The sequence below is a fragment of the Falco cherrug genome, chromosome 8, assembly GCF_023634085.1.
Source record: "Falco cherrug isolate bFalChe1 chromosome 8, bFalChe1.pri, whole genome shotgun sequence".
Classification (NCBI taxonomy): domain Eukaryota; kingdom Metazoa; phylum Chordata; class Aves; order Falconiformes; family Falconidae; genus Falco; species Falco cherrug.
Genome location: NC_073704.1, coordinates 20,839,796 through 20,864,749, shown reverse-complemented (window position 1 = coordinate 20,864,749; position 24,954 = coordinate 20,839,796). Strand labels below are relative to the sequence as shown.

Sequence of the window (24,954 nt, the reverse complement as noted above, 5' to 3'; positions counted from 1 at the left end):
TTAAGGATAGAGAATCCGGAATGACTAGCGCTGAACGCTTCTAAGAGTATATTCACAGCCTACATAGGAACGGCCTGGGACTCATCACAGAAGCAGAATCACTAAATGCTTATGGACTGTGCTTTTCAAGCTGTGAACAGCAGCATTGCTTTCATGCCTATGCGGAGCCCCAGAAAATTCTAAAAATAAACTTCTGTTTAAACGGTAGGAAAATCCTGACCACAAACCAGTAGGTTTTTACATTGTTAAAAATAGCCCTGTATCCAAACCAAACACAAATACCTGCATACTTGGTGGTAGCCCACCTGAATCAACAGCTTTTATTTCAAGTTAAATTTTTTAAACAAAACCCATCCACCAAAAAAAAAAGTAGTACTTTGCTGGGAGATTTTATATGTAAGCACTTGTGGTCACTGTTGCTGGCAGAGCTGTACTATTGTGCAGTATCGAATTGATACGAAATTTGAATAAATGCATTAGGTCTGACCTGTAGACCTACAGTTTTTTGTCCTTTTATGATGATTCTAGAGCACTTATCTTTCTCTTTTTCACAATGTAAATTAGGTACTTGGAAATCTCTTACACAATCTGAATAATTCAGTATGCTAAAGAATAACAGTATTTGTAAAGTGGAGAAAATCTGAGGATACTCATGTGGTTTCCATTACAGAGGAAAAATTATTCTTCTGCACATGCCCAGCATAATTATCTCTGCAAGCACTGAAGTGTGACATTAGTACAAGAAAAGACAAACAAAATGGCTTTGGAAAAACGGGAGAAACTTCTTCAAATGCAGTTTACTTTGCATTTATACATTCAGAAATTAAGATGAATAAAATACAGAAGACAAAATGTTCTTCACTTTTCACAGGCAGTAGCTAACTGCTTTATGATTAGGAAACCCATTTACTGACAGTTTTCAGTTCTACAAAAAATTGGACTAAGGAACTATTGGAGTGACATGCTGAGTTCCCTTATTTCTTGTGTGTTTCAGGGGGCGCTTACCCCTCCCGCCACGGCTTCCAGAGCCTGCAGGTAAAGCCTCACGTAATTAGATCAAACGCAGTCTCGAGTAACTGGGCCGAGTACATATTTTAAAAGCTTGAAGCTGAAAAGCTCATGCTTCCATTATTTTCACTAGGACTAGATACCTAAGGAAAAAAGAATATATATGTGTGTATGTATGAAAATGTAAATATCTATATGAACTGTTAACATGAGTAAAGATTCTCAAATGTGTACTGCAAACATAGAATTGGAAGGGTCTTAGCCATTTTTGCCAACAATCTCAATTAGGTAACCTTACCCAAACTTTCTGCATTTTCAGTGTGGAGAAATGTTTCTTTATTCTTTTTTTCTGAAATTATCCAGTTACTTTAACAGCACAGTTTCTTTCTGATTTTATTCTCATTTTGTCTTTTATTTTCCTCTTGTTATTGAGAAAAATACCATTTATATTACTTAACAGCAACTGAAGACTGCCAAAAATTCACCAGCGAGGAACATTTTTTTTCCTTATGGAACTGTGACAGCTATCCCACACGATGGAACAGCTAATAAACAAATTGGTTTGCTGCCTAGTTATGTTAAAGATTGCTATTAGGAATGCCTGCTAAGGAGGACACCCATATAGCGTGGCATGTAGACTGGGTGTTTTCTTAAAGAACAGTTGTGAGGAGCTGCTGTTAGCTGCTTAAAGCAAAGTCTCCGGGCACTCTGCCTGCAAAAGGGAAAATGCTGGTCTATTAAGTAAAAAAGTCACAGACTAGTGAATTCCTGTTGGGTTTCACCTAGGGTTGTTTGATCCAAGCTTTCTGCTGTTGCCAAAATGTACGAAATCTAAATGATACCAATGAAAAAGGGGAAGTAGTTGTCAAAACATGGTTTTCTAAGGCTGAACCACATGACAGTGTCTAAAACAGTGACTGAGCTCTTTCATAACTGCCAAGTACTGCTACAGTCACCAGCACAAAACCTTGAAAGAGCTTGTTTTCTGGAAGGTGTGTGAATTGATCTGATATGTATGTCACATTGCCTCACTACTAATAATTTCATGGCATATCTGATCCTTTTCTAAATCTTTTATTTATCTCTGTGAACTGAAGAAATTTAAAAAAAGAACCCAGACACTTCCTGCAAAAATGTTACTTTTGAGGAATGGATGAATAGTATAGTAATTGCCAGCTAGCCCTGTTCATACTTGAAGAAAGTTTCTGTGTATCAACATGAATTCCAGGTGTCTCTCCTGGTAGGCAGACTGAATAGGTTATGAGCACTGAAAGAAGGAAACAAGTTTTCCAGTATTTAAACCAATGTTAGAGATCTTTAACCGAACATCTTGGTTTTGCAGCTATTTCACAATCTCAGATTTTCAGAGAGGACCACTTGACTCTGGTTGGTAGACTTGGCATTTACACAACTATAACTTTAGTATTTGTTTCTGCTTTGCTGACCAAAATTATGACCGAAATAACCTTCAGGAGCTCCAAAAGAATTTCCTATCAATGCATTCTAATGTTTATATATTAAATAAATTTAAAGTAGTCAGACTGCTTGCTTCGGATGACAAGAGAATAAAATGAATACAAAAATATGTTTTTTAAAAAAATAAAATGAACCAGGTATCCTAGCAGAGTGAAGAGTTACAGTAATAACAATTGTAAGAACTGCTTTGGCTGGTACAGCTTAACAACATCCTAGTAAACTAGGAGTATAAATGCCTTATTCCTGTCTGAGTGGGTAAGGAATATGGTGTTCTTAGGAATATTACATTTTTAGAGAAGAATACATGCACATTCTTCTCAGGAAAAGATAAAAGAAGCATGGAAGGGGAAGATAAAATTCCCTGGAATTACTCTGCAGAGTGGCTCAAGAGCTCTGGCGTACTTGAGATGCTGCAGGAGCAGCAATGCACTCCACGTGATCCACAGGATTTCAGGGTCACCAGCCAGCCCCCAGCAACAGCTGCTTGCCAGAAGCCAGATGGGGAAAATCAGTCTGTTAGTGTGTTTGCTTGGATGCCCCACATTCCGACTCACACATTGACAGTTTTCCTGATTATCTTCTGGATCTGCATTGAGTCTCAGCTTTGGGTACGTACGTGTGTTGCCTGCCTCTAACATGCAACTTGCAGCACGGTCACAGTGCATTTCCATGCTCCTGGGCTGAGATCTGTTTAGCCCTCTGGAATGCCATTGCCCTTTCTTTCTACCGCCTGGAAGCTGGCTTGGTTTTATAACTGTCTTATAAACATTTGTTTTGTGGCCAAAGCAGCATACTTCCAGCATTTCTGCTTCAACAAAATCACTTTTTATTTTCTACTTCGCCATGATGTCTCCATGATCAGCTATCTGGCCAGAGAGGCAAAAATGGGATCCCAGAAGTGCTACCGCTGTCTCTGTTTGTGTTTGATAAATGTAGGAGGAGTTTCCCAGACAGTGCCTAGGGACTGAAAAGATGGGAAGGACTGGTCTCTCTTGAAAAGATTTGCTTAGAGCATAAAAAGATTGCACATCCTGTCTTTCTCTTGTCATTGAGTACATATTCACTGACAAGGCTGCTGAGCAATGGGGAAGAAAATGAGAAAGCACAAGCCAAATAAAAAGTGCAAGCCGTAAAATTTTACAGTCTTGCTTTGGCAGTTCCAACTACTGCCCCACAGTTCCACAATTTTCAAAAAAATTTACAAAATACTTTATTAGAAAAGTATTTCATAACTCACAGAAGCAAAATGTCTACAGATTGAAGGACAATGAAGAGTTTCATTGCACAGGTAGTAATGACTGGCCTATAACTAGTATAGAATTTTGGACAAAAGCTGCACTGCGTACCTTATGCTTTTTCAGTGAAAGCTCCCTCCAGGGTGGAAAGTACAAAAAGATTATTTCTAGGAAGGGTCCCATTCAACAGTCACAATTTTTGCAAAGATAAGTAAGTAATGCCCTCAAAAGCAAAGGTCAAATGGTTCTGCTGCTTAGACATGGAACTCAGTGCCAAAAAGAGTGAAAGGATCATTCTGGTTTGTTTGTGCCACTGAAACACTAACTACCTAAGCTCATTGGTCAGCGTTACTCCTGGTGAGGTAACTTCTGAGGGACTAATTTCTAAAGCTTCCACAAGAGTCAGTTAAATGGGCTGCCAGAGCAAACCTGGCTGGACTATCTCAGCAGTTTTGTTTGTTTACAAGATGAACAGCCACCAGGGCTTCTGAAAAACTCATCCAAATCTTTTGAAGGAGACTGTAACTCGTTTGGAATGTCCTGTTTTAAGGCTGGGATCTTCAAGGACTTGTCCAGCATGGAAAAACAGAGATAAAGTTGTAGCTGGTAAAAGAGACTATAGCCACATGCTAACTACAGCTGTGACAAGTTACCGGTCACTGGAAACAACTTCCTGTATTAAAAAAGTTACATCAAAAGCACAAAATAACGATCTATGGTGACATGGCGTGTTGCTTAGATAAACATTCATGTATATTTATGCCCAGGCTGCTGCCCTCAAAATACACGAATGCTTTAGCAATAATGACAGGAGTTGCCAAGCAGCCACATACTGCAGCCACACTACAGGCATGGGTCCGCTCCATCCTCCTCAAAGTAATCTGTGAATCTCTGTCTGTTTTATGGGTCTTATTTTGTCTGTCTGCTTTGTAGGTTCTTCCAGGTCTGAAGTCACAGTCATCCTACTCCTAGATCTGACAATGCAGCAATGCAGATAAAGAAGTGTGTATGAGATGGTGTCCTGACAGAGCTGCTAAGAGGGAGCACCATGCTGACAGAGCTGGTGTTGTACTGGAAAAAATCAACATTGTCCTGGTTTCGGCTGGGATAGGGGTAATTTTCTTCTTAGTAGCTGGCGCAGTGCTGTGCTCTGGATTCGGTGTGAGAACAATGTCAGTAGCTCATTGTGGTTTCGGTTGTTGCTGAGTGGTGTTTACACTAAGTCAAGGACTTTGCAGCTTCTCAGGCCCTGCCAGCAACAGGGGCTGGAGGGGCACAAGCAATTGGGAGGGGACACAGCCAGGACAGCTGACCCAACTAGCCAAAGGGATATTGTATACCATGGAACGTCATGCTGAGTGTATACAATAAGCTGGGGGAAGAAGGAAGGGGGAGACATTCGGCCTTACAGCATTTGTCTTCCTGAGTAACCATTACACGTGACGGAGCCTTGCTTTCCCAGGCATGGCTGAATGCCTGCCTGCCCAGGGGAAGTGGCTGATGAATTCCTTGGTTTGCTTTGCTTGCGTGTGCAGCTTTTGCTTTACCTACTAAACTGTCTTTATCTGAACCTACGAGTTTTATTACTCAGCCTTCTGATTGTCTCCTCCATCCCACCAGGGGGGAATGAGAGAGTGGCTGCGTGGTGCTTGGTTGCCAGCTGAGGTTAAACCATGACAGTCCTTTTTCATCACCCAATGTGGGCCTCAAAGGGTTCAGGATAATGACAGATTTGATTGGAATGTACTAGTTTAAATTCATAGCTGTTGTTGCTGTTTAGCTATTACAGGGCAGGTGTCCGTGCTTGTCACAGGGCCGGCTTGCCTTACTGTGTATTAGAGCCTAGTGCTCGTTAGTGGCTGCTTTTTGCTTTTGCTGCTTGCTGTGCTGCCGTACTGCTTATCATCTTACTCTGCTGTGCCCAGGAACATTTTGATAACAGCAATGGCAAAATGCCTGGGCTGGCAGATAGCCAGGGCATCACTGCTGTACTGGACAGGCTGGGACTCCAGTGTGAACTCAAGTCTAAGGGGCTGTGACCTGTGGATGAGTCCATGGGGGAGCAGGACACCCCAAAGCATCTGTGGCCATGAATAAGTCCATGCCAAAGCAGTTATACCTCAAAGCATCTGTGGCCATGGTCATGTCTGTGCCACAGCAGGTATGCCTCTAAAGGGACTGTGGTCTGAGGACCAGTCCATGCTGGAGAAGGTACACCTCCAAGCATCTGTGGCTGCGGATAAGTTCATGCTGCAGCAGCCATAGCCCTGGAGAGACAGTGGCCCATAGCTAGGGCTCCACTTGAAGCAGGTACCACCCTAAGGGACCACCAACAAAAAGGCTGGAGGGGCACAAGAAACTGGGAGGGGACACATCCAGGACACCTGACCCAGACTAGCCAAAGGGATATTCCATACCATGGGTTGTCATGCTCAGTATATAAACTGGGGGAAGAAGAAGGAAAAGGTAAATATTGGGCATTATGGCATTTGTCTTCCCAAGTCACCATTATGTGTGATGGAGCCCTGCTGTCCTGGAGATGGCTGAACACCTGCCTGCCCAGGGGAAGTGATGGATGAATTCCTTGTTTTGCTTTGCTTGTGTGTGCGGCTTTTGCTTTACCTATTAAACTGTCTTTATCTGAACCCACGAGTTTTATTACCTTTACGATTCTCTCCCCCATCCCACCAGTGGGGAGTGAGCAAGTGGCTGCGCGGTGCTTGGTTGCCAGCCAGGGTTAAACCACGACAAACATGCTCCAGGAGAAGGAGGCTGTAGAAAAGAACAGAGATTACATACTGCTGTGGCACCTATCCACAGTAATGGTTAACAAAAGCAGGTGTTCGTTGATCCAAGAGACTTAAAAGCCCCATACGGGGTAGTTTCATTTTTATGCCAGTGGGGGTTTATGTTCCAAACAGATCATCAAGTGCGTCATTCAGCCCTCAGCAGTCAGCTGTATGATGGTGAGCTCCCACCCCCGTGTAAACATGCAATCCCCTTGGACATCGTTGCTGTGCTAAATATTGCTTCTGATCCTGTACCAATCCGACATTTGCATCAAGTGGGCATGAAGAGGTGGAAGAACAGCAAACAAGGAGAAATACAGATGGAAGTTACTAATTGTGCTGCTTGAAATATCTTCTGCATTACAGACGTTCCATAAAACACATTTCACTTTGTCTAACAAATTATTTAGCGCTTGGTTCAGGTTTGGTTTATTTAGCACTCTGTAAGCTTTCATGTTTCTTCAGTTCTGGTTTAAAAACAACTTGTTCACGGTTAGCTGGAAAAACCGGGCTTCATTTTTCAGTTCAATAAAATTCTGTGTTTGCTCTTGTTATAGACTGCTTTAACAAGGTGCACCAGTTTGAGCTATAGGAATTGATCGTCTTCTGTAAGACAGTTTTAGGCATAATTAAAATCCACTTGGGTAGAAGGTTCCTATACGGGACTGTCGGGGTGACTGGATGTAATCAAAGCTTGTTAAATCAGTGGGAACTGGAAGCATTTTGCAATTTGGAGATTTAGGTTCATAGAATGCAGATTACAATAAATATTTTATGTTAGTTTGTAGGCTTTACAAAGACAAAAGGCATTTTGTTAGACCACATCATGTAACCGGAAAGAATAGACACATTTGGGGTCCTATGAATCCTTTTTTTTTTAATTACATGTAATCATTTTGTGATTCCCTGTATGGAATTGACAAGCAGTATGAAACTGAGGCTTTGTGATATGTAACATTTCAACACAAATCTGAAGCTTTTACAATACTCTAAACATTAAATTTTTGAAAATACAACAGAGACAATTTGATGGTTTAAGAGACAATGAGTAAAGGATTCCAGAAAAGTAGAGAAAAATATATTTTTAACTTCATTTAAGCAGTCCACAGAAAACTCAGTAAAATTTTTATAAACATAATATTGAGACGACCTGCTTGCCTCATGAGCTACTGACAAGCTGGCATCCTTGGAAGTTCACACGAGTGCATTCATCAGCAGGTTCAGGGCTTGGATCTTGACTTCTTTTAGATGCTGTGACTTGTGAACCTGAACAATAGCAATGTTCTAGTTACCATTGTGACTAGGATGAGCAGCTACTTAAATGCTGAGAACAGGTCACACCAAATCCATGCAAATTAAAGCTGAACATCATTACGCAAGTGATGCTCAAGCTGACGTCGGGGACCAACATCTATTTTTCAGAGATTAGAGAGAATGATGAAGTATATTTGCATCCCACTCCAATCTGGCTTGGTCTTCATGTCTCTGTGTAGATGTTTCCAACACTTCGGTAAGCACTGGGTTTGTAATTGGCAGTTATTCTACTGAAGCTATTTTAAGTTCCCTAAAACTGTTTCCTTTCATTTTTTAAGCTTCAATTCGCGCATAAGATACCAGACAGCTCAAAGACTAGCCAGAGAGGACAGTAGGGTTTTTTTCTCTCAATTAATGCATTTCTAATCCTTATGTATTTTGACACTATGTATGTCTCAAAAGTAAGCTAATCGGATACCAGAAAAGCAGCGCTGAATGTATGTTTGGCCGTATCCTCCTGCTCCGTCGGACAGGCTTCAGAGCCAGCTGAACGTTCTACAGCGAAGGAAAAAGTGACCGAATGCGGTCTGACAGACCTGGCCTAATCTACCGAGTTACGGTTTTGGCTGGCGCTGCCCGTCGCCCCCCTGGCGAGGCTGCTGTGCCCGCCCGCTCCGCGCCCGCTCCCGCCACGGCCCTTCCCGCGCCTGCGGGCACTGCCCTGGCTGCTCCCTTGCCGAGGCCCGATGCCGCGGCGCTCGGGGGATCCGCCGGGACCGGTCGGGATCATCTCGCCGGGGAGCGTGTCCTGCCCGTCACGTTCTGCACGCGCCGCCTGCCTCCCGTGGCAGCGGCGCCGGGCTGCGCGATCTGCGGAGGGGTTACGGCTGTGCCGGCACCGCTACGGCACGTCTGTAAATTCCTGCACCCACCGGCCCTCGCCCACCGCCCGGCCCACCCCGCGGCAGCCGCGGCGCAGACCCCGCCGAGACCCGCTCCTGGCTGCGCTGCGGGGCAGCCCGGCCTGGCGGGCGGAGCTGCGCACGCCAGGGGAACGCTCCCGGCGAGCCCCTAAAAACGGGCTTTGAAACAACTCCAAGCGGCACCTCCCCGGGAAGGAGCGGGCTGGGGCGGCCGGCGGAGGCTGGCCTGCCGCCGGGCAGGGCGGGGGGTGCGGAGGGCCGCCCTGCTCCCGCCCCTGCGGCGCGGCCTCCCCGCCGGCCGGGCAGCGCGCTGCGGCCCGCCACCGCCCGCCGCCCCGCCACCGGCCCCGCCACCGCCCGCCGCCCCGCCACCGGCCCCGGGCCCGGCCCCGCCGCCCGCCCCGCCTTGCCTTCGCGGCGCCCGCTGCCGCGCACGGGGCTCGGAAGATGGAGGGCTACGGGCGGTTCTTGGCGCTGCTGGCCTCGGCGCTGCTGGCCGGCTTCGTGTCGGTCATCTTCTCCCTCGTCTGGGTCTTCCACTACCGCGAGGGGCTGAGCTGGGACGGCAGCGCGCGCGAGTTCAACTGGCACCCCGTCCTCGTCGTCACCGGCTTCGTCTTCATCCAGGGCATCGGTGCGTGGGGCCCGGGCCGGGGCTGGCAGGGGCGGGGGCGCGGCGGGCGGGGGGCGGCCGGCAGCGCTGACAGCGGGTCACCGAGGAGGGACAAAGGGCCCCTTGTAAGAAGCCCGCAGTGCCGTGTGTGTTTCTCCTGCGAGCACTTGTGTACCCTGGCCGGGGATGGCCCGGCGCTCGGAGCGCTGCTGGCGACGTGCCGCTTCCCCGCCAGCCCGGGTTTATGCAAAGCTGCGGGTCCACACGCCAGGAATGCCCCCTAGGAAAGTTTTGGCTTTGGCTCCCGCTCTTCTGGCTCTCCCGTGTCCCAAGAGGAGAAAGGGAAGCTCAGTACCACTGAAGCCAGATCCAGGAATGGGGGTTGTGCCAGAGAAAATGTAGCGTTATAAGCATCGTCCAAACGCAGTTCATCGGCCCAGACTTAGCATAAATTGTTTCGTAAACCACAGCTTTTAAATTCATTCTGAAGCCCGTTGCCTAAATAATATAAAACGATTACGGTGCAGTGGTGGCTTTGGGGTTTGGTTTGTTTGTTTTTTAATAGAGTATATGAACTTTCGATTGCACAGAGCTCAGCCTTGGAGTGGCTTTTAAATGCTTCCCATGACACTTACAACATGAACAGTATCTCCTTTTCCATCCCACACAATTAGTATGTTAGGTCTTAAGTACAGGGGTTGTTCCTCAAGGCCAGCAGGAATACTGGACTTTGAACTGTTTTTGCTGTTAGCGTAAGTGGCTAATTCAAAGAAAAAACCTAAATAAGACACACTGCAGTTGATAGTATCAATTTAGGAAAGAAATACACTGTGCTCCCGGTAAAGTTTGAGAAGCAGATAATGGTAGAGCACCACAGAGGTGCTTATCTAGCCTGTGAATGTATTTAAATGAGACCTAAATACTGCAAAAATAAAGGCACCTTATTTAAGGTACCTTAAAACCCCTGAAATCTGGGAGTGTCAATTTTTTGCTGATGGCATTAAAACTTAACGGAGAAATCTGACACAGGTAACAGCTTCCCACAGTAATTTTTTATAAAGTCAGTGACAAAATTCTTGCTAGTTTCAACATGAAGAGAACCAAGTGAAACATTAGTAACTCCTCCAAGAAGGGCAAATAAATATTGCAGAGAACAGTGGAAATTCTCCCACAGCTTTACCACTGACTTTTGAGGGGAGAGGACGGAGATTGTACTGTTCTTAAGTAACAAAGACCTCCTGAAGACTTAAGGTATAAACGTAAGCAGGAGTATTTTTTCTTTGTAACAGAAGATAAGCTCGAATTTTGTCTAGACAAACTTAGAATTTAATTTTTAATAATGTTACATACACTTGCTTCACTGCTGAGTATTATATTGCATTTGTCCAGCCAGAAAGCTTGTCCAGCACATCCGGACGTTCATTCCAGTGGAACATGGTTGCATCACATGTGCTGGTTCATCTGCTTCGGCAGGAGCCTCGCCAGTGAGAGGCTGGAAGATGCAGGAGGGGGTGGCTGTCCAGTTCTGGCTATGAAGGGAATGTTGTGATTTGAACATGCACTGCAAATTTCGTTTTTTCAGTGGGTGTGGGGGGTGTTCTCAGCTTTGTGGCTTCAAGTTACAAATTGCTATTGAGCAATAAACAATATTTTGAAGTTGTTTTATGTAATATTGCTCAATAGGAAGTGTGATTTCAGGCTATAAATAAGCAATGAGAAACACCTGGTGACTTCACTAAGATCTGTACTGTGATCAAACTACTGTTTTTTATATAAGCATAGGCTTTGCGAAGAAAATAGGGGGGAGTTTTTCTGCAGGTTTTTCCTACACATTTTCTTTTTTTTCCCCTCTGAAACTCAGTTTTTCCCTATGTCACAGAGTAAGAATGTTGCCTCAAGCCTTGTGTAGTTAAAGTTATATGTAAAGTAAATGGAAGTTTACCATAGCTTAAAAAAAAAGGAACATATACAAGGAATTCATTGATAATAGAGCATTATTTGTATTTAGGGAGGAAATCCTGTTATATAACAAGAAAAGCGAAGTTGGAGACTGAAGGAGTATTGTGGTAAATAAGATGAAACAACATATGATACCACTGTGAGTCTGATTCTAATTTGGCTGACAGAAGTCTGCCATTGAATTAAAAGTAATTTGGATAAGACTGGGGAACAGGATACCTCTTTCACACGTACAAGAACTCTTTAAGTAGTTAAAAGAAGAAAGGAACAGCTAATAAATATCTTGGTTAAATGTGTGGAGTGTTTGAAATAATAACTGTATCAACTGTTTCTTGAGTTCATGAAGGTCTATACAAAGGACAGAAATGTTACATTGTTGTCTGTAGGAGGCAAAGGGGTGACTATAATTGCATATTAGGAAGAACATGTGCCCCGATAAATGTGTTGTATATATCTTGTCAATCAAATGAAAAGGCTGTAGGCATGTTAGTATTAATACTTACTATTTGTAGATCAGCATCTATAGGTAAATGATACCTGACAAAACACTGTCAGTGCACAGTAATTGTCCAGATGATTTTCTAGACTTAAAGTGGGAAAAACACAGGCAATAAAAGTCTGTGTGCATATTTGTAAAGCAACATTTTTGAAAAAAAAAAAAAGATAGGAAAAAACCACATGTAAACACTATACAATAAAGTTGTAGGTTGACACTAGAAATCTTGAGAGATGCTTGCACAATTATATTGATAAATATCATATAACTTGTATTTTAAACAGGCTTAAAACATAAGGCTGTAGCCTAATGTCAGCACTATATTAATAAAAGAATACAACAGGAATGTTACTTAAGAGTTCTTACAGAGAAAAGAGAAGGAAAAATCCTGGTCTGCCACATTATCATGTGGTATTACAGAGTCAATTAAATTTCATCCGTACGGATGAAATTACTTAGGTGGGTGAGAGAATCTAACAGCTCGCTGTGGCTGAAATATTCCTACTCTTTTCCTATACTTCTTCCTTTCAGCTTTCTCCTTGACTCAGATTTCAACTTCCTACTGGTTGGTTTGTTCCAGCTCTGCCCCTTGTCAGACCCAAAAACTGAATTAACTCAACTAGCAGAAAACTAACACCCACCCAGCCACACCAAGTACAATTTTTGCTGGAATAGAAAGTTGAATCGCCTGCACAAAGGGTCTCTAAAGTGCCATAGATGGGAGAAGGGAGATGGTGGAAATGTGCAAAAGCAAGGAGAAGGAGTGCAAATATATCCTAAAGTAAGCAGTCTTTCATCTTGAAATCACACCTAAAAATAATGCTTGCTCTGAGTTATCTGACAAACATGATTACCTCTGCTTCAAACATAACAAAACAACTGTTCAAAGGAAAAATATCTAATTGCTGGAGTTGCTAACATCCAATGGGCTGTGGAATTCTCAAGAATTGGAAGGGCAAATGACTGCTGAGCTCTAAGGGTCTCATCACAACCAACTTGTCAAGATGCAGGTAGCTCTCATGATGAGCTTGGCTTGAGTCCCTGTCATGGTTTAACCTCAGCCAGCTCACTCCCTCCCCCTTTGCCTCAGGGGGATGGGGAGGAGAATTCGAAAAAAGGTAGAACTTGTAGGTTGAGATAAGAACAATTTAATAATTAAAATAAAATAAAATATAATAACAACAACAATTGTAATGAAAAGGAGAGAGAAAGGAATAAAACCCAAAGGGGGGAAAAAAGCCCCCATCCAAGTGATGCACAATACAGTTGCTCACCATGCACTGACTGATGCCCAGCCAGACCCCGAGCACTGATCAGCTGGCTCTGACCAACTGCCTCCCGTTCAAATACTGAGCATGACGTCCCATGGTATGCAATATCCCTTCACTAGTTGGGGTCAGCTGTCCTGGCTGTGTCCCCTCCCAATTGCTTGTGCCCCTCCAGCCCCTCTCGCTGGCAGGGCCTGAGAAGCTGCAAAGTCCTTAACTTGGTATAAACATTACGTAGCAACACCTAAAACATCAGTGTGTTACCAACATTATTCTCATGCTAAATCCAAAACACAGCACTGCACCAGCTAAGAAGAAAATTAACTCTATCCCAGCCGAGACCAGGACAGTCCCTTTGAAGTCATAAATGGGCACTTGTCCATTCTGGTGTTAAAGTGGTTCCCAAAGAATCTAGTGGGCATTCAAAACTTGCTGAAGGTAAGCAACAGGATCAGCCAAGAAGGAGCAGGAGAGGAACTAGGTGGAGTGAAGAGGAACATTTCTTTCTGGCAGCTGTAAGGTGCTGTGCGGTGACCCCCCAATGCACTCTCAGAGCCACGCTGTGTGCCTTCTAAGGTGGAAGGCATCTCATGAGCAATCCATGACATCTCCCTACAGCATGTGAAGCACGTGCCAGTCAGAAATACACAAGAGCTAACCCTAGAATTCTGCTTTGTACGTTTGGCAAAGAACAGGTGTCCCATGCCACATACAAGATAATGCAAGACCACTCTCCCCTATGTGATGTGCTTTAAAATCAGAGATCGAAACAGGAGCTGAGATCTGAGTGAAGAAGCTGTGTCAAAGGATGCCTAGACTGTCAATTCTCTTAACAGGAGTAGAGTTGTATGTAGAGAAAGTTCTTCACAGGACTGCTTTAGCATGTCACCACTGAAAATGCTGTAGCTGTGTATGTCCTTCTAACCCAGGCTATTTTCATTTTGAGATGAAATTACACATCATGTCTGAGTCAGTTTTTAAGGGCTTGCACCACTGAAAGCAGATGCTTCCTCCTATCCCCTTTGCTCCCCACATCGTCTTGCTTCTTCCTGCTGGTTATAAAAACATCGGTTACGACAAAGGCAGGGGGAAGCACACAAGAGGGGAACAGAAGAAATGGGACTAATCAACAGTCAGGTCTGCTGCAGTTGCAGTGTATGACTTCATGCACAGCCCTGACGGAAAGAGGATTAAACCAAATTGTACTATCAGGCACATGTCCTGGGCTGTGGCATGTAATATGCTAATGCACAGGACTGTTAACAAGTGTCCAAACCATCAGTCTGTAATCTTTGCTTTCCTATCATACTGTTTATGGGAAACAGCCCAGAAAATTCATGGCCCAGACAGAGATCTGAGACTATGTGAACGTATGACTAGGGAGTTTGATAGTGATTTTGGACATTAAATCAAGTAGATGACAGCATCTTATGCACCAAAGAAAAATGTTACACAAAAATTTTACTCTGGACTTGATCCTCTGAGATCAAAGACTGAAAAGTGAGACAAGCGTTTACGCATATCAAGTTTACTTCAAGACATACAGAGTCCAGTACTCTGTTGCACTTGGAATAAATCACTGACAATACTATGGGCCATATGGTAAGATGGAGTAAGGAGGTTTTAATGGGAATATCCTCGTGGGACGCTGAGGCTTGTTTGGGGCCTTTTGGCATACAAAATTAGAAATCATAATCATTAGTACTAAGTTAATTAATAATAGTCTGATGCAGGCAATTATGTCAATATTAACAAGGTATAAGACTATCTTGTATCTTTTGGGGAACTGTTGGAGGTGATCATAAGCTTGTTGTGCTGAATCATACCGGTGTCTATAAAAATAATTTTAATTAATGTTAAACTGTCTTAAAACCAAGGCTTTTATCTTCCTGGTTTTGTAGGATTTACTATTGTTACTTTTAAAAAGTAGAAAGCTGAGAACTACCTAAGTACTGTATGCACTTAAATATTCTAAGAGACACTTTCATTCCAGTACTATATTTTCACACAGTATGTAAAAGCATACATTGATTTAAAATCTGATCGTAGTCTGGAAATTTCATTTGTGAACAGTGTTTTCTTTGTGAAATATTTAGTGCACTACTGTATTTCCTGGCATGCATCCAAGCTTAAAAAAAGTGTAAACAGACCTTGGAAATTAGTAATTTATTATTATTCATCATGACATACAGAATGAATATTTCTGTTTATTTTCTATAACCTATGCTTTTTGCATAAAAGGCTATGGTTATGGAGAAGTAAGGCATACGAGAATCACTTAAGTAACTTCCTCATGTTTGCATTTATCAGGTAAAACTCTTTCCTGGTACATTAAGAAAACTATTTCTTAATGTTTGGAACAGGAACAGGAACTTTTTAAAAAACCTGCATATATTCATATTCTTTTTTTTTTAGTATAGCTAATTGTGTGTAAATATTTTAATGTAATTTCATAAGCAGAAAACTTAAATGAGGATGTGATGAATCAGATGAATAGAGCTCAGTCATCTTGCTCAGGCAAGACATTAAGGATGTAGGTATTAGCCTTATTGGTCAAGTGATCAGGTGTCCTCATAAATATTTGTCCCCTGTTATCTGAATATACTTATGGGCTGTCACACATCCAGAATTACTACCTAGCTTGTAATCAGATGTACCTGGGGCTTCAGTGATCTAATCTGGTCACTGTGTGTCCCCTGTGGAAAGCACCTGGGTCATATGACAGGGAGGGGACCTTGGGGCAGGGAAGGAGCTGTGGGGACCTTGAGAAAAGAGCTTGGCAAGAAGCAGCCCTAGGCCAAGGTATTCTTACTACCATGTGGAGTTAGATCACTAGAATTTGTGGTTTTGTTCAGACTGGACAAAACGCTGTCCGCTAGTTATTAATGCAAAATCAGGTAAAACTCCCTTATATTCATCTAACAGTGGTGGGAGAGTTGTAGTTGCCAAATCCTTTGGTCTCTTAAGAGTCCGATTATGATTCCCTTATGCTGAGAAGCATTTTTGCATTTAAAGTAGTCCTATTAATATCAATGCAATAGATTGTCATACAAGTATCTACACAATTAGTGACAACAGCTTTATCCAAAGTTGGCAAAGAGAATAAATATTACAAAATAACCTTACACACTTTCTCAATAGGTGGTCTTTCGAAGAATTGGGCCCTGTTCCTCCCATCTGACTAGTAGTAGAAAAATCAAAATCCTGTGCAGAATCCCTGTTAGATCAATTTAAGGAATGAGGAAAAGATGACACCAAGTTGTTTGCTGTTTTTTTTGAAACATGCTGAAGGTTTTATTTTAAACTAGGAAGAAATCTCCCTAAAGCTGTACTTAAGCCTCAGTTGTATATTTGGAATATGCTGTGCTATATGTAGGAGAAAAAGCCTTTTAATAGACTGTGTTAGAGGATTAAAGGTTGGATTTTCCTGTAATTTACAACGGAACTATGTGAATGAGGCACGATTATTAAAATCTGAGAGAAGTTACCCTGTAAAGCATAACATCTTGTTTTTGTTCTTTCTTCAGCTATTATTGTGTACAGGTTGCCCTGGACCTGGAAGTGCAGCAAACTCCTAATGAAGTTCATACATGCTGGATTAAATACCATAGCTATGATTCTTGCAATTGTTTCTATGGTAGCCGTCTTTGAATACCACAATGCCAGGAACATTCCTAACATGTACAGTCTGCACAGCTGGATTGGGCTGGCTGCTGTTATATTTTATTCCCTCCAGGTCAGAATCTAACTGTATTTATAAACAAGTTGTAAATTTGAAGAACGTGTTGAGTAATTCAGGCACAATAGGCCCTCACTAATACCCTCTAACTACTGGGATACCCATTTTATATTATGTGATTTGGCAAATTAGTATGTACATGTGCAAATACAGTATCTTTAACTTCAAAGAAAAATGTATTTTAAAGCATATTTTGTTGATTTGCTGAGATAATGGCAGTTTATTTACTATTCAGTTATACAGTAGTGCGTTTCCAAGCTCTATAAACTGCTGAAGTTAAAGCAAGTTATTTGGTTTGTTGGCAGCATATTTAAATATAGTTAGAGCTTTTATTAAGGAAGTCTCAAATGAAGTTATTGTTTTTCTTTTTTTCCAACTATCATTATTTTAAGTAGTCACGTCTTGGCCTCAAGACTTGTTTATCAGCAGAACAAGCGCAGCAGGGAGCAGTGCAGATCTAAAGGATCTGACATTTGAATGAGCTACTGCTGGCTAACCAGTTTTCCTGAATCAGCAAAACTTTGATAAATGTTTGTGTGCATACTTGTAACTGCTCTTGTTGGCAGAGAATTCCAGTTATCATAATCTAAAATGAGCTTAGTATGTTTTGCATTTGACATAGAAGATGAGCAGGCATGCCATGACATTTAGTGTGTACACATACAGATGTGATGTTTCTGCACATACATTTTGAATTCCCTATATTGTATTATTACACTATGGAAATTTATTTTGTTCCTTCAAATTATGATTCTTGATTTTTTTTTTGCCAGAACACTAAAAAGAAAAAATAAGACTTAATTATCTGGTGACCAAGCACAGAAGATCCCCAGCTGAGGGATTTGAACTTTTTTGAGGGTTCTGAACTTTTATCCTTCACTGCTCAGGCCAGGAGGTACAGGAAATAGTGTTGAAACAGTGCTTTTAATGCTTGGAAAAGAGAGCATATTACAGCATTGTTGAGTATATTCTTTATAGTTGAACAAATGAATGAGGAGCTATGTTAAGATTTTCCTTATCCTAATAATGCACTCATTTCAGGGCTGAAATGCTATTACTACTGCTGCTGTGTGTTACTACTATACTGAATATCAGCACTTTTTCTAATGGTTAAGATAAAGAATTGTAAGATCTTAATTCTACTTTTAATATTGCTACTATAAACATGATCAATGGCTCTTAATGCCTTGCCTGTCTCATCAAGAGAACTGTGGCATTACTTACGGCAGACTGGGATGTAAGTCTCCAGTCAAGAGACTGATGTTTGTTAAGTGATTGAGCACTGTTGTTAAAAAATATTCGTAAAGTAGGATCTCTGCTAATAGAGAAGACACTTGGCATTTGCCAGAAATGGCATGTTAATCTCAGAATTGAAAAATTATCAAGGAGGGATGCTCACATAATACTATACCTACAGGAACAATAGTGTACATATATTGTATTTAAGCCAAACATATGTTAGTATAGTATAGCACAAGAACATACATTTAAGCATAGGGCAAAAATGTAAAACGAGTTCTCACAATGCTGTGACAACAGGAAAAGTAAATTCTCTAATAAGAGATTATCTTATTGCCATATATGGCATTAGCAAAACTAATATGAAATGCTATGGAATACATTCTTTTTAATGGAAAAAAAATGCAAGGAAAATCTGGAAAAGTAATTTGAGAGCTGGAAAAACTATCTTCCAGTGAATGACTTTAAAACCTCCAACTGCTTAGCAGATCTAAAGAAGATTAAGAGACAACTTGATTACAGTGTATTAAAAAGCTTCCCAGGGAGAAAATACTGGGTCTTTTCTCCAGCATGGAAAGACAAACCAAGGACTAAGACTGGAAGTTAAAGCAAGATGAAATACAAATTCATACACTATTTCTAATTTAGCAGCAGGGATTAATAATGGTAGAACAAACCAAAGAAGGGATGCAGCTTCAGTATTACTGGGCAAGCCTGTGACTGCAACCATGTGACATGATGGGTTATCTTCCATCACAAAATTAGTGCTACTGGGAGGACTCGTGTCCCCTGAATAACTTCATGCCACCACACACATCTTCACTCTGTAAATGCCAACTGATTGACATATTGAGAGACCAATGTCTTTCTAAAGGAATGTACTTTAATTTAAACTTTAATATATTGCTGAATTAGTGACACTAAAAACTTGTGTTCCCAGTACTTAGTTTGGTTGCAGTTCTAGCATTACCAGTAACTTTGGACATTGAGATTAGGTGGGATTATTTAAGAAATATTTCATGTCTTCTTCCCAGGGGCTAATCCTGAATTATTGGTTTGGTTTTGAAGGGAAACACATTCAGAAATAAAAACGCGAATTCTTCTCAAATATGTACCTGAAGCTGTCTCAAAATTGATTTTTTATGATGATTTTTATTCTGCTTGAGAAGTGTAGCTTGTTTCCCATATAGCTTTAACTATGAATCTGTTTTGTGTTTAGCTTTTCTTGGGTTTTGCTGTCTTTCTGCTCCCTTTTGCTCCAGTTCCTCTCCGAGCAGCGTTCATGCCAATACACGTTTATCTGGGTCTTACCATCTTTGCAACAGTGATTGCAACAGCTCTCATGGGAATCACAGAAAAGCTTATATTTTCATTGTAAGTATTTAATTTGCACTTATTAAGGTTATTCATTGCGAACTGTACTTCTTTTTGCACAGAATAATAGTATTGGGACAGTTTTGTTTTGGTTTGTTTTAAAAAGACCTCCTACTCAGCAGGAGACTGCTGGGTTTAGACCAGGATTATCTTTAAAACAACTGACCTTTTTTTCTTTTTCCCTTCCAAAGGAAAAATCCTACATACAGTGCATCCCCACCAGAGGCAACTTTGGTCAACTGTCTTGGTCTTTTGCTTGTCATATTTGGTGCACTTATTTTGTGGATGGCAAGCAGACCCCATTGGAAGCGGCCCCCAGAAGAGAATGCTAAACTTCTGCAGCCCATTGGAGAGACTCCTGAAGGCACGGAAGCAGAATCCACAATGACAGATGGTAGTAATGCAGATAAATCTGATCTGAGGACCAATAGTGAAGCAGCCAGAAAACAAAACCTCAAACTTGATGAAGCAGGCCAACGATCAACTATGTAAAGAAAAGTAACAATACTATGATACTGCCAACCCCTCCTTGGTTCCTTCCAATTTAGTTATATTGATAGATATATAGGTTGGAGTTATATTTTCAGTATGGCTTGCTCAAAGATACTCAAGTTTTCTGCATATGAATATAAATTCCAGTAAGTCCCAAATATATTATATTGGTTCATGCCCAGTCCACATTTAAAAAATGAGAGTGTGAATGACATCACATAATGGGAAAATCATAAAATTGGAATATGTCTTAACTTAATGCTTATATCTCTTATAATCATGTAAAGTTAACAAGACAGACTAAATTTTGCTCTGAGTGATTTTGCAGGTTATGTATCAGACTCATGAAGTATACCAGACGGCAGAATTTAGTTGGTCACTCATAATTTTTCTGATAATGTCCACTTTTTTAAAGCCTTGATTTTTCAGGCTGATTAACCCCCTCACCAGCTGCTAAGATCTATAGGACTTGAGGTCACTCACCAATTTGCAGAGTTGCACCATAAAAATGTTTAGTCTAAAATTTTGAATTCAGATCTTTAGGTTACCTTCAAAAACTTCTATGTTGGGTGTTTGGTTTTTTTTTTAATCAGAACATATCTGTTGGACTCTTAACTGACTCTGCCAAGTATATTGTATACAGACAACATCTGGCTTTGGATTATGCACAATCATTACTGAAAGCGAAGAAAACTGTAAGACATCCAAATGCAGAATTTGTCTTATTTGGAAAGCTACATATACACACTTAGGAAAATATGTATCACTTAAGCCAAGTCTTCCTTTTCTCCGAGAAGGTAGTATTTTACTATCTTATTTGATTGCATGGTTCTATTGATTTATAGCATAGACTAGAAACTAGGATGTTATAAACCAGAGAAGACTGCTAGCAGTCTCACAGAGGAAAGGAGCTTGAAGTGAGACATGCTTCCTCCAAGAAACAGCTGAGCTTTGCTCATTTGATTAAAACACTACCCATTTAATGAAAGCCAAATCTCAAAATCATTATCGTGATGGGCATGAAGACATACCTTAGTCTGTAAGCAAACTATATAAACTCTATGACTTTTTTATTTGAAATTAAAGTGTTAAATAATGCAGTTTAAGTCTCTACTGGCACTTTACTTTTATAGCTCTTTCTAGAAATTAGAATATTAAAGTATTAACCTCATTCATTATTTTCACAGATATAAACAATATTTATATTTTTATTAGTATAGAAGAATAATTATGGTAGATTATTTTGATTGCACATGGCCAAAATTGTGAGCCTTTCTATTGTAATCTCTTGTAAAAGCTGCAGAGCCCACTACAAGTCCAAATTTACCACTGTGCTGCAATAAAGACAGTTTCAGGCAGCATATAATTTCCTATTTTTTTAAAGACTACATAAATTTTTATAATCTTCAGCCTTTTAAAATGTTTAAACATTAACCTTTAGAAAATATGCAATTTTTGTAGTTCAGTGTTGCATTAGTACAAACAATTTTGGTCATGAGTTATTTTGCATCTTGTCTGACAAGAAGCACCTCAGTTCCTGTTACTTGATTTGTACTAACATTTGATTATTTGCTGAATGTGTTATAAAAAGCTAGCACAGTAAATTATTTGAAATACTTTTCTGCTGTACCATTTGGTACTCAAGGACTACATCCCCAAGTTCTGGGTTTTCACTTACATATATTGGTGGGTGACTGCAACCCACCTAGCACTGGTGTATTGTTTAATTTGATAAAATGGCTGTTTTTAAATGCACTAGTATAGAATCCAAGTATGACGGAAGGAATACTAAACTATTGTGTGAGCATTCCTCCAGTCCCACGGCATGCAATGGATCAGACAGCTTCTTCCCTGTGTTTCAAGTTCCACACAATTATCTGTCTTCCCTAAAAATGTTCTGCGCAGCTTCAGCATAAAATCCATATAGTACTGATAGCAGCTTTCTGAGAGAAAAACAAGAGCACTTGTTTTACATGACATTAGTGCTCACCTGACACGTGATTATGTTATGCATCCTATTACAAATTTATATATTGAACATTAAGTAGGAGGAGGGATTAGCAGCAGCTTCTGGAGAACACTGAACTGTGCTGTCTTCTTCTGATCTTGTTCTGTTCAACAAGTCTGCTTTTATTGGTGAGATCAGTAAGCATCTTACAGCTGGTGGAGGCACATTTAGTCTTTGTGAGAGGTGCTGTATTAATGCTTTTGAAGTGTAACAGGTGAAGTGAATAAAGGAACTCAACTGTTCTAGTAATTTACTGTGCTAGCTTTTTATACTGCACTCACACAGGCGACAGCCTTTGAAGTTAGTATGTATTGGCCTGTTACTGTGTTTCATCCACCTGTGAAAATGAGCTCATTCAACACTTGCATAGTACTAAGTCATCTGTTTATGCAGAAGGTAGACAATTGTCTAAGGATGGTTCTGGAAAAAACTTTAACTGTACAGTATATTGGGGAAAAAACCACAAAATCTGTTACTGATTTTGTTACAACACTGACTTGGATGTATTGAAATCAACTGCTTTTAGGTGAATGGTTCTATATGCTATTGAAGTTAAGCTATAGTAACCAGCGTGCCTTCTGTTTTCCATTTTATTCCATGTACTGTACTATTCAAGTGTAATGATACTTGAAAAAGAATGGTGGCATTTCTTTACTTCTCTATTCTGATGATACAAAACTAATCAAAAATCAAGGATTAGCGACCTTTTGAGGGTAGTCTGCCAGACTATATCTTTGTTTTTCAACTTTGAGGTTAAACACCATAGTGGAAACTCAGTGGGAGCTGGAAGATTCCATGCTGGGAAATTATCATGATCAGTGTTATCTCATGTGTACGAACTGTGGGCTTCTGGCTGCTTTGGTCTTTGGAAGATCCCAGTGAGATGCAGTAGCTATGAGCTCCTAAACCTTGCTCAACCTTGGTGCATGCAATTTAAAACAGATTCAACATGCTATAGGCTTTTAGCTTCTGTTCTAAACTGTTTTAAAAGGTCTTTAAGAATCCTTGCAACATATAAGGTTAGTTCAAGTGCTAAATAAAAATACATTGGACTTTGGAGAGTAATTTTCTCGGAAAAAAACCCAACCCATAGTCCTAAAGCTGCTTCTCAAAGTGGCCTTCCATTAACTTCCCTTTCATGTAACTTTTCTTACCTGTACTTACAGGTAATAGTAGCGACACAGGAAATAAAAAGGTGTATTTTCAAAGATGTAAGTGGGAGGTAGAACTTCAGGGGTTTTACCGGGATTTCTGTGCACGTTTGAAAATCTTCTACATTGTTGTTTTTAGAGGGACATGACTGTAGAACTTACATTCCAAGTCTGGATTCCTGTAAAAACATAGGGAGTTACAAAAGCTAACATTAAAAGTGCTACCTTTTTAAGATGCCTGAAAAAAAATACTTTTAAATGTATTTACATGCTGTCATGCAGTAACAGAAGCAGAACAGTGTTTCCAACATGAATAAAAGTGAGAAATGATGGTGCAAGTTAGATTTTAAAATTGAATGTACAGTAATTACACATACACTTCTTACTACATGTAACCAAAAAGATCGCTTATGATATTGTAAATATGGATTACTTGTTTATGTGGATATTTTATTGAGAGACTAAAAAGATATTGCCAAATATTTTCTATTTCAGAAGACTTTCTTTTGCATCTATTTCAGAAAATTCCTTCCTCTGATTCTAACTGTTCACGAGACCATAAAGAATTATTTTGTTACTCGCAGTACTTATTTGTAGATGAAAGCAAATGTTTAATTACAATGTCTATTTTCCTTATTCTTTTTTGTATGTCAATAAAAATTATTTTTCAAGCTTATGATACCACTGAGTACAGTTTTATATTATTATACTAAAATACAACTTTCTAAATTTGGCAACAGATCAAATTATGATTACTTTTTTGAATACAGGAGGATAGTTGTACAAAATTTCTTAAATATTTCTTAATTCCAAGTATTCCTGATGATCTTCCTGATGGAATTTATGTACTCTGTAATGTTAGAAGGATAATAAGTATATAACAGAAAGTAAAGGAATTTGTTGTATAAAGAAAGAATGTGTATTTCACCTTCTGATCACAATAGAAATTCCTCATAGCAGTTGTTAGAAGGGGAAAAAACCCCAAAACTATCCTCAGTCATAAGATTGCCACAGCAAACAAGGAAAGATCATAAATTCTGATGTATAATGGTCACATAATGCACTGTAAGATCCAAATACCCTCAGACAAAAATGAGCATAGAGCAAAAGTTTTGACCCCATGGAATCCTCTGGCCCGGATTTAACACCTGCACAATTATTAAGTTATTGATCATAAAATGCTATAAATGGCAAAACCATCTATATGAATATATCTGTAACAAGTAAGAATTAAGGTATGTTCTCGATCTTAGTAAGATTAATTGGAAACTCTTCTAAAAGTATAAAGCATAAACTGATTATTCCTGAATATCATACAACTGTTGGTTAAAACTTCCCAAAATCATCATCATCATGGAAGAGTAAAACATACTGTTAGAATCATCAGTATAGCAGAAAAATTGCTGTATTCAAACCTGACAATTCCCTGTTGCTGATAACTTCTCTTAACAGTCTCCTGTAGGCTGGATTTTGGGGGGAAAATTATGATAAAATGGTCTCTATTTTTTCAATATGTTGATTATTACAAAATTCAGTAAAAGCTCAATTGTATTCACACTTGAAAGAGGGAACTCAAAATTTTGGCAGGAGGACTGTGTTTGTGTGGAGAAGTGTTTTTTGTAAGTAGTTGATGGAACCCTTGTAACCTATGTACAGATTTTTGTGTTAAGGTATGTGCAACACTTTTGATCTCTGTAAGGCTAGTGGGCAGTAATGAAGGGTAAATTACTCTACAGGAAGAGACTAAAGTCCAGGTCAACAAAATGCATGACAACCATTCCAAGTGATGTGGCTAATAGAAGAGAGGATGTAACATTGAGAAAATCCAGTTACTACTGTATGCATATCAGAACTCTAAAAAAATGACAAGGCCACAGCTAACTCTAATAAAGGAAGTAGAAACAACTGGTATAATAAGCTCACTTATGTC

General features: G+C 40.3%; 1 protein-coding gene and 1 long non-coding RNA gene across 2 annotated transcripts; one reads left to right on the top strand and one right to left on the bottom strand.

Moving 5' to 3' along the window:
* Window positions 1–7,260: 7,260 nt before the first annotated feature.
* LOC114016865 (uncharacterized) lies at window positions 7,261–9,200 on the bottom strand. Its single transcript, XR_008733521.1, has 2 exons — window positions 9,121–9,200; window positions 7,261–8,317 (listed from the first exon to the last, which is right to left on the bottom strand). It is a non-coding gene; the product is annotated as an uncharacterized LOC114016865 (long non-coding RNA).
* LOC102053650 (plasma membrane ascorbate-dependent reductase CYBRD1) lies at window positions 8,867–23,700 on the top strand. Its single transcript, XM_055718303.1, has 4 exons — window positions 8,867–9,319; window positions 16,549–16,757; window positions 19,219–19,373; window positions 19,565–23,700. The coding sequence occupies exons 1-4, from the start codon at window positions 9,133–9,135 to the stop codon at window positions 19,863–19,865; spliced, it is 852 nt and encodes a 283-aa protein (XP_055574278.1). The 5' UTR covers window positions 8,867–9,132; the 3' UTR covers window positions 19,866–23,700.
* Window positions 23,701–24,954: the final 1,254 nt, after the last annotated feature.